The sequence below is a fragment of the Oncorhynchus keta genome, unplaced genomic scaffold, assembly GCF_023373465.1.
Source record: "Oncorhynchus keta strain PuntledgeMale-10-30-2019 unplaced genomic scaffold, Oket_V2 Un_contig_5685_pilon_pilon, whole genome shotgun sequence".
Taxonomy (NCBI): Eukaryota; Metazoa; Chordata; class Actinopteri; order Salmoniformes; family Salmonidae; genus Oncorhynchus; species Oncorhynchus keta.
Genome location: NW_026288440.1, coordinates 130,070 through 140,189, shown reverse-complemented (window position 1 = coordinate 140,189; position 10,120 = coordinate 130,070). Strand labels below are relative to the sequence as shown.

The window sequence follows — 10,120 nt, the reverse complement described above, 5'->3', positions numbered from 1 at the left end:
CAGTCACACTAAAATGCAGTACACACACACACACACACACACAGGTCAGATGTTAATGTTAGAAAAAAAGAATAATCAGGAATTCTTAGTAGACAAATGTTCTGAATGGTTTATTAACCTAAAGAAATTAAATAACATGGTACAAGGTGTCTGATTATAATAAAGGCTATTATTAACATTATTTAAATACAGTATCAGTTGTAGTTGGGTGTTCAGCAGCATTAGCAAACTCATCCTCCAAATTCAAGTAGGTATGTATGTATGAGACAAGTCATACCATCATCATCACTGGAAAATGTATACTGAAATAAGTTCAAAAGCCTAGTTCAGGATTACAATTCATACCACAATGGTTGCTTCTTAGCCTCTATCAACACCAAGATGTGCTTCTCCTCTCTTTAGGGGTGTGTTGCTGGTAGATAAATCTCCATACTTGAGAAGAGAAGAAAATAAATGCAGCCTATGATAAAGTAAGACAAAAATGGAACATTGTTAAACCCATCATTGCTCTCAAGTATAGTCATTCCTTACATCTTTGAATTTTAGAGATACACTTCTCCAGTTGTTTACCAAAAAAATAAAAGCTTTGTAGTTGTTTGAATCTCAGATTGCCCCTTTAAGGTCAGATTACATAAACCCTTCGTACAGTGTGTACTTCATCCAACAGAGTGGCGTTAGTGTGTTTACCTTTTATAAACATGTGAGGGGAAGGGGCTCAGTGGCTGCTGGGGAACTGTCCGTGTGTGTTGATGGACTGTTGCAGCTTCTCCTCTTTGGCCCTTCTGCTGTGGCAGAGCTGTACAGCGAGAACACACACACACACACACACACGTTCAAATATGAAATCAAACATTGACTACTGTGTAATAGTCAGTATTTACATAGAATCCCATTTCCTGGTTGTTGACTTGTTGCAGTACACCTTGTTCATATTACCACAGAGATGTTTATACAGAGTGTAAATACCGTCTACACAACAGCTCAATGCTTCCCAGCTCTCTTTTTGTCGTGGACTATGTTATGATCCTTCTAACTCTGCTAGTTCAGTGACTGGTGAAAGACAGACATATCCATCCCCACACTATAGAACGCTGATACTGTTTGGACAACAAAGACGTGTTGAAAAAGACATCTGAGGTAGAATTCTGCAGTGTGCTGGTATCAGTCTTTCATTACTTCACGTCAGCTTGTTGACTTGACTTTTTGACAGTTAGTTCAGTTTATACCGTCCTCTTCTCCATGAAGTTGGCCAGGAAGTCGTCGATGTCCGTCTTGCCCTCCAGGAAGCTCTCGGCCGTCTCCTCTGACTCCTCCTCCGCCTGGTGGGCTGCCACCTTCAGACGAGCCTGCAGGGCACTCAGACTGCAGCTCTGGAGAACAACACAAGATCATAGAATGACACTTTAAAAAGAAAAACGTTTTTTTGTTGTTTTCAAACCTCAAAATGGACTCAGACGTCAAGCCAAATCCACACCCTACAACATCAGTTGTGTTGTGAATAATCTGTACATGTTTCAACCCCAAAAACATGGACAAGATGAGCAGCGAATAAAACAACTGGGTCATGGACAACATTGATGTCATTGATGTCATCTTGGTCATGTTCCGTTATAATCTCTACCCGGCACAGCCAGAAGAGGACTGGCCACCCCACATAGCCCGGTTCCTCTCTAGGTTTCTTCCTAGGTTTTGGCCTTTCTAGGGAGTTTTTCCTAGCCACCGTGCTTTTACACCTGCATTGTTTGGGGTTTTAGGCTGGGTTTCTGTACAGCACTTTGAGATATCAGCTGATGTACGAAGGGCTATATAAATAAATTTGATTTGATTTGATGTACTTTTCAGGTTAGAAAACGTGATCATCACGTGTGTATTTGGTGCAGGGAACGCCTCACCTCACTGATGTCATGCTGTCTCTGCATCTTGGTCTCAAAGGCCGATTTGTTCTGGGTTAGCTGCTCGTACTGTCAACACAACAAGTAAGAAACAACTAGCGCTCACAACACAATATACCGTCTATAGCAGTAGGACTGATCCCGACCAACATTTCAACTTGGCTCAATGGTGCAAGGTGGTATCAGCTATAACGTTAGTAACAAACTGACTGTCATGAGACATTCATACAGGTAGAGTGTGATTGCTAACGCATATTGACAGACAGACCTTCTGCATTCATTAGCCAGTGAATGTGTATTATTCAACAGCAGATAGCCTAGTGGTTGGTGCGTTGGGCCAGTAACCAAAAGGTTGCTAGATCGAATCCCAGAGCTGACAAGGTAAACATATGGCGTTCTGCCCCTAAACAAGGCAGTTCAACCCACTGTTCCCCGGTAGGCCGTCATTGTAAATTAGAATTTGTTCTAAACTGACTTGCCAGGTTAAATATATATATTTTACAAATTCTCACCTTGAACAGCATTTCTTGTCTCGTCCCTCCAGCTGAGGTTCCAGCTGCAGGTTCTTCTCTGGGAGAGAGATGACCCAGACATGTCAGTGTGTGTCCCAGGGCAGCAGTGGACTCAGCTTCAACACTTCCCCACTTTCTAGCACACACTCATTTCACTACCTGCCCATATGAACTGACTGAGGATCTGTGTAACCATAGCGATTATGAGCTTGACACCAAAAGTGTCTCTCTGGGGACAGTTTGAGTTTTTGGGCTCTCTGGGGACAGTTTGTGCTCTCTGGGGACAGTGTGTGATTTTGGGCTCTCTGGGGACAGTTTGGGCTCTCTGGGGACAGTTTAGTTTGGGCTCTCTGGGGACAGTCTGGGCTCTCTGGGGACAGTCTGGGCTCTCTGGGGACAGTCTGGGCTCTCTGGGGACAGTCTGGGGACAGTCTGGGGACAGTCTGGGGACAGTCTGGGCTCTCTGGGGACAGTCTGGGCTCTCTGGGGACAGTCTGGGCTCTCTGGGGACAGTCTGGGCTCTCTGGGGACAGTCTGGGACAGTCTGGGGACAGTCTGGGGACAGTCTGGGCTCTCTGGGGACAGTCTGGGCTCTCTGGGGACAGTCTGGGATTTTGGGCTCCTGGTATAGTAGAGCTTCATCTCCTTACGGAGTCAGATGAACTCATGGATAAAATGTTATGTCTCTGTGTGCAGTATGAAGGGGAGTTGTAGGTAATTTCTGGCGCCATTGCTAACTAGCATTAGCATGACTGGAAGCTCATAACCATGGTCCTTGCTCTAGCATTTGTTTGTGTGTACATGGTGGGCTTTGGCTATACAGTGTCACCCACTGCCCAGTCATGTTTAGCAACCACCACTAGTGTGTAGGGAGACTCACTGGCCATGTCCACAATGCTGTTGACCAGCTCCTCCTTGTCAGTGGTGACCTGTTTGAGCTGGGGCAGGCACACAAACAACTCCAGCAGCACGTCCTCCTGCTCACTCATGTCCTTCAGCTGGGGCACTGGGGACAACACACAGTCAGTCAGTCAGTCAGAGGGATATGGTGGGACAGATGGATGAAATCATACCTTGAAGGCAGAACCCAGTGTGTCAGAGTGAGCAATGAGCTGTCGCCCACTCTCAGCTATGATGTGGGCATGCCCCAAGGGTCAATACTAGGGCCCCTCCTGTTCAGCCTGTAAATTAATGATCGCCCTGTACTGGGTCTGAAGTTAAAATGTATACAGATGATACAGTGCTATATGTGCATGCAAAGAGCAAACAACAAGCTGCACAAGAACTCACTACTGTAATGGTCCAGGTTACAAAGTGGCTCAGTTACTCATGTTTGCATCTCAATGTGGGAAAAAAGTCTGCATGTTCTTCACAAAGAGGGCAACAGATGCTACTGAGCCAGATGTCTATGTGTCAGGGGAAGCTCCAGGTGGTATCTGATTTTGAGTACCTTGGCATCATACTTGATTCCAACCTCTCTTATAAAAGTAGGTGAGCAGGTAACTCAAATAACCAAATTCAACTTAGCGAATTCACGAATAAAGCGAAATTGTTTGACTAAGGAGGTAGCAAAACTGTACTTCAAATCTATGATACTCCCCCACTTAACATACTGCTTGACTAGTTGGGCCCAAGCTTGATGTACAACATTAAAACCTATTCAGTCTGTCTACAAACAGGCTCTCAAAGTGCTTGATAGGAAGCCCAATAGCCATCATCATTGTTACATCCTCAAAAAGCATGAGCTCTGCCTCTCGGGTGGCGCAGTGGTTAAGGGCGCTGTACTGCAGCGCCAGCTGTGCCACCAGAGACTCTGGGTTTGCGCCCAGGCTGTCGCAACCCGGCCGCGACCGGAGGTCCGTGGGGCGATGCACAATTGGCCCAGCGTCGTCCAGGTTAGGGAGGGCTTGGCCGGTAGGGATATCCTTGACTCATCGCACCAGCGACTCCTGTGGCGGGCCAGGCGCAGTGCACGCTAACCAAGGTTGCCAGGTGCACGGTGTTTCCTCCGACACATTGCCAGTGCGGCTGGCTGTTTGTTATATGTTTCTCTGTCTGCATGCTGTGTTGCTTGTTAATATGTTCCTCTGTGTGCGTGCTACGTGGTGATTGTTCTATTTTTCTCTGCCTGCATGCTACTTAATGTTCTGTTTGTCTGTGTGCTATGTGTTGCTTATTCTATGTTTCTCTGTCTGCGTGCTGCGTGTTGCTTGTCCTATGTTGCTTTGTCTGCATGCTACAAGTTGCTCCTGTGTTTGTCTGTGTGCTAAATGTTGCTTGTCATATGTTTCTCTGTCTGCGTGCTACGTGTTGCTTGTTCTATGTTTCTCTGTCTGCGTGCTACGTGTTGCTTGTTCTATGTTTCTCTGTCTGCGTGCTACGTGTGTTGTTCTATGTTCTGTCTGCGTGCTACGTGTTGTTGTTCTATGTTTCTCTGTCTGCGTGCTACGTGTTGCTTGTTCTATGTTTCTCTGTCTGCATGCTACGTGTTGCTTGTTATATGTTTCTCTGTCTGCGTACTGTGTTGCTTGTTATATGTTGTTCTTTCTGCGTACTACGTGTTGCTTGTTCTATGTTCTCTGTCTGGTGCTACGCTTGTTCTATGTTTCTGTCTCTGTCTGTTTGTCATCTCTGTCTGCATGCTACGTGTTGCTTGTTCTATGTTTCTCTGTCTGCATGCTACGTGTTGCTTGTTATATGTTTCTCTGTCTGCATGCTCTGCGTACGTGTTTGTTCTTGTTATATGTTGCTTCTATGTTTCTCTGTCTGCATGCTACGTGTTGCTTGTTCTATGTTTCTCTGTCTGCGTGCTACGTTGCTTGTTATATGTTGTTCTTTTTTTCTCGTACTACGCTTGTTCTCTGTCTGCGTTGTTGCTTGTCTATTGTTCTGTCTGCGTGCTACGTGTTGCTTGTTCTATGTTTCTCTGTCTGCGTGCTACGTGTTGCTTGTTCTATGTTTCTCTGTCTGCATGCTACGTGTTGCTTGTTATATGTTTCTCTGTCTGCGTACTACGTGTTGCTTGTTATATGTTGTTCTTTCTGCGTACTACGTGTTGCTTGTTCTATTGTTCTGTCTGCGTGCTACGTGGTGCTTGTTATATGTTTCTCTGTCTGCATGCTACGTGTTGCTTGTTCTATGTTGTTCTGTCTGCATGCTACGTGTTGCTTGTTCTATGTTGTTCTGTCTGCATGCTACGTGTTGCTTGTTATATGTTTCTCTGTCTGCATGCTACGTGTTGCTTGTTATATGTTGCTCTGAATGTGCTTAATGCTCATCGTTTGTCTGTATTGATATTGTCATTGCTTTTAATATCCTGCCCAGGGACTGCGGTTGAAAATTAGCCGGCTGGCTAAACTGCCACTTTTACTGAAACATTGTCCCTGTAAAAATAAAAATAAATAACAAACATGGGAGAGAGAGGAAAGCGCTAATATGTAGGTTGATGTTTGATACCATTCCAGCCATTACAATAAGTCTGTCCTCCTATAGCTCTTCCCACCAGCCTCCACTGAAACTGATATATTATCATTATATCGAAACGTTTCTTTAGTCGTGTCCTCATACGTTACCTTTTGGACTCAACGGCCCAAAAGTGGGGGACGTATTAAACTCCAGTGGCAGAATGCACACCTCATTTCAGACAGCTCAGGAAATGTTTCAGGAATCTCAGGCATCTTGTACATGTGGCCGTTCAACCCAGCCTGTTGCAGACAGAGTGATATCACGCGTTATGTAGCTAACCAACACACAAAACAAGTAGCTCTCCAACAGAAGCTCTAGTCCGCAGGTGACTGACAGGCCTCAGTGCCTGGCAACAGTTATTAAGGTATTGTGTGCTAGAATGGTGGTGAGGTGTTTTGAAAATAAAGTATAATATAATAGATGCCCCCAATGATTCTAACTAGAAGAATAGGTCAGTCTGTGGTAGAGGTCGACCGATTATGATTTTTTTTCAACACCGATACCGATTAATCAGCCGATTTGTATTTATTTATTTGTAATAATGACAATTACAACAATACTGAATGAACACTTATTTTAACTTAATATAATACATCAATACAATCAATTTAGCCTCAAGTAAATAATGAAACATGTTCAATTTGGTTTAAATAATGCAAAAACAAAGTGTTGGAGAAGAAAGTAAAAGTGCAATATGTGCTATGTAAGAAAGTTAAGTTTTGGGTTGTATTTATTCTAGGAATTATACATTTACATTTACATTTAAGTCATTTAGCAGACGCTCTTATCCAGAGCGACTTACAAATTATAGGACAATTTCCCTCTATACCATTTGTATTTCATTAACCTTTGACTATTGGATGTTCTTATAGGCACTTTAGTATATTGCCAGTGTAACAGTATAGCTTCCGTCCTCTCCTCGCTCCTCCCTGGGCTCGAACCAGCAACACAACGACAACAGCCACCATCGAAGCAGCGTTACCCATGCAGAGCAAGGGGAACAAATACTAGAAGGCTCAGAGCGAGTGACGTTTGAAACACTATTAGCGCGCGCTAACTAGCTAGCCATTTCACTTCGGTTACACCAGCCTCATCTCGGGAGTTGATAGGCTTGAAGTCATAAACAGTGCAATGCTTGACGCACAACGAAGAGCTGCTGGCAAAACGCACGAAAATGCTGCTTCTGCCTCCCACCGCTCAGTCAGATACTTAGATACTTGTATGCTCAGTCAGATTATATGCAACGCAGGACACGCTAGATAATATCTAGTAACATCATCAACCATGTGTAGTTAACTAGTGGTTATGATTGATTGTTTTTTATAAGATAAGTTTAATGCTAGCTAGCAACTTACCTTGGCTTACTACATTTGTGTAAGTGCAATGAGAGAGAGGCAGGTCATTATTGCTTTTGATTAGTTAACTGTAAGGTTGCAAGATTGAATCCACCGAGCTGACAAGGTGAAAATCTGTCGTTCTGCCCCTGAACAAGGCAGTTAACCCACTGTTCCTAGGCCGTCATTGAAAATAAGAATGTGTTCTTAACTGACTTGCCTAGTTAAATAAAAGGTATATAAAAAAATATTTTTATATATATATATATATATATATATATATATATATATATATATATATTAAAAAAATTTTTTAAATACACATATATATACACCCAAAATACTGATTTCACCGATTGATTATGAAAAAACATGAAATCGGCCCTAATTAATCGGCCATTCCGATTAATCGGTCGACCTCTCGTCTGTGGGTATTTGTCTGTCCTGATGAAACATTGCTACATTAAACCTCTTGGGCGTCTAAACTGCATGCCAAGTAGTCTCCTTAACTTATACATTTAGTTATTATGTCGGTCTGGTATTAGCCAGATACCTACTGGGTAAACTACACTTCAATGAACCTGTGGTAGTGCGTTTACCTGGGAGTCTGCGGTGGGTACGGGAGAGGCAGGTCTGTGATGAGGCCGTAGACAGGGGCTGCTGCCCAGGGAGGGCAGTGACCGTGAGCTCCCTCTACACCCGCGTGGGGCATGGGGCGGGGTGGGGCCCACGGGGCGCAGCCCATAGTGGAAGCTCTGTGGGGGTAGGGAGGCATCCCCGACGGCTTGTACATGTTACTGCACAACAGAGAGAGATGACAGGGAGGAAAGATGGGAGAAACAGAAAGCTGATGAGAATGGGCTCCCTTTGTGAAGAAACTGTACTCAGTTAAATGACACTAGTCACTGAGCTAGTCTTTCTGCCTCCTTGTATCCTTTACTGTAAAGCTATGGCAGTTATTACGGCTGTCTCATGTGACCTTTTACACCTTTTGATCGTCCTTTCATTGCGTATTACACGCAACCCAAAGAATTTGCCTTCAACGGCCAACAAAGGATTACATGATGACATGTTATGTGTGTGTGTGGGTACTGACTAAGGGAAGCCGGTGGGGCCAGACGTCAGGACCGGTGGACTCTTCCAGAACTCATCCAGGAGACTCTGGATGACTTTGCCCAGATCTGAATGCATTCCAAACTGAGAACATAGGCCTGTTAGCTTCATGACAAGCACATGAATACCAGATGTTTGCATCCATGTCAACACCTGCCCCTATACAGACAAGGTATAAATACCTAGAGAAAACATCAAATGGCTACCACTCAGATCACCACAGATTTAGCTTCCCTTGTCTCTTGTATGGTTGACATAGGATGTTATTTAGGTCTATCTAGTTGAGAAGGACTTACATAGGACTTACATTGGTAATGAGGGGCTGGTAACCATGGTGCCATTGTTGCTGTCTACCAGGTGATGTCCTACTGGAGGGTACACACTGACTGCTGGTTTCTCCTGGGGAAACTGAGGCGGAAGCAAGCTGGAGAGGACGAGAAGAGAAGAGGGGGGATAGGGGGAGAAAGGTACAGAGAGGTCATTGAAAGTGATAGTAGCCTATGAGTTCTGAGGGTTTGAGTCCTATTGATCCTGCAAGAAATAAATAAACAAGTCAGACATAGCCAAGTAAATGGAAGATTAACCCAGCTGTACTGTAAACCAAGGGCAGGATGAGCTATTGGGGTTGACACACATGTTGACACTGATGGGACAACATGCTCATATGTTGATGCTAAAACGTAAACATGTATTCATCTGTTAATGCGAACTCTGTAAACGTGCAGCTCACTCACATGTTGACGTTGATGGTTGAGTTGTTGACTGTGAAAGGGATTCTGTACTCCACATCTTTCTGGATCTCGGCTAAGCTGTAGGAGAAGAAAACCGAAACATGTAACGTTAGATACAAACCAGTTTATCCACTTTACACACAATACTTTGACACGTCAATCCAAAACGTATTTAGCTAGCTAGTATATTGAAAACGATAGTGACACACGTATACATTAGACATATTGTTCATATTAGTTACATAACGTTACAATTATGTCACCTATAAAGTTAGGCTGACTATCTAGGAGAGCGCGGAGGGGCACCTCTCTCTAATGTCACTTGTAAACAATACCTAATACTTTAATCTGACCTAGTCCCATCAACTGTCGGTGTTGTGATGGGGGCACTAACGTTAGCGAGCAGGACATCGCACGATACACTAATTACACCTTGTGACAACGCTTTAAATAGTAGCAAATACTTTAGCAAGCTAACAAGGCTGACAAGCCACGGATTAGCCATAACTAGCTAGTTAGCATTGCTAGTACGTGATGTTGATTTACCTGGAGTGGGCAGCTTTGAGAGACTCGATCTGCCGTTGTCTTTGTTGCTGCAAGCTATTAAGAGGTGGGAGAGGTCCGGAACCCTTGGATGAGGGGAAAAGCCAGTTCATCCTATTCTGGCTGGGCACAAGCTTGAAGTTAATGACTAGCTAGCTAATGAATTAATAAATCCCTATCCAACCTCAACAAGGACAGACGAGACAGACAAGGGAAGGAGAAAACCCCGTCGAGATGTAGCCAATATCCGCTAGCCTGTACCTTCTAGCTACTTGCACAGCGATAACTTTCGGTATGGCATATCTTAGATGGTCGTAAAAAATAACTATTCAATTTCTCCGCTTGAAGCATTTATCCAAAATTGGCACTGTCATTCTTGGTAAGCTTAGTAGCTACCGAGCACATAAACGGATAATAGGAAGACAACAACCCTCGTTGTGTACGAGCATGATTAAGTAGTTTGCGTACTACCTCACTGTACACAAAGAAACCAGGAAGGTAAATGTACAAGTCTTTTTGGGGGAAAATAA

At 44.0% G+C, this 10,120-nt stretch overlaps 1 protein-coding gene across 1 annotated transcript; it reads right to left on the bottom strand.

The window, feature by feature from the left end:
• Positions 1-82: 82 nt before the first annotated feature.
• LOC118374439 (vacuolar protein sorting-associated protein 37A) lies at positions 83-10,077 on the bottom strand. The gene is given in 16 exon segments (XM_052510372.1): positions 83-460; positions 688-796; positions 1,227-1,370; positions 1,893-1,961; positions 2,405-2,433; positions 2,436-2,462; positions 3,285-3,410; positions 6,036-6,108; positions 7,803-7,828; positions 7,831-7,919; positions 7,921-7,963; positions 7,966-8,000; positions 8,300-8,421; positions 8,620-8,740; positions 9,051-9,125; positions 9,594-10,077. Coding segments are annotated over 15 exon segments (1,170 nt in total). The 5' UTR covers positions 9,704-10,077; the 3' UTR covers positions 83-460; positions 688-715.
• Between the last annotated feature and the right edge of the window lie 43 nt (positions 10,078-10,120).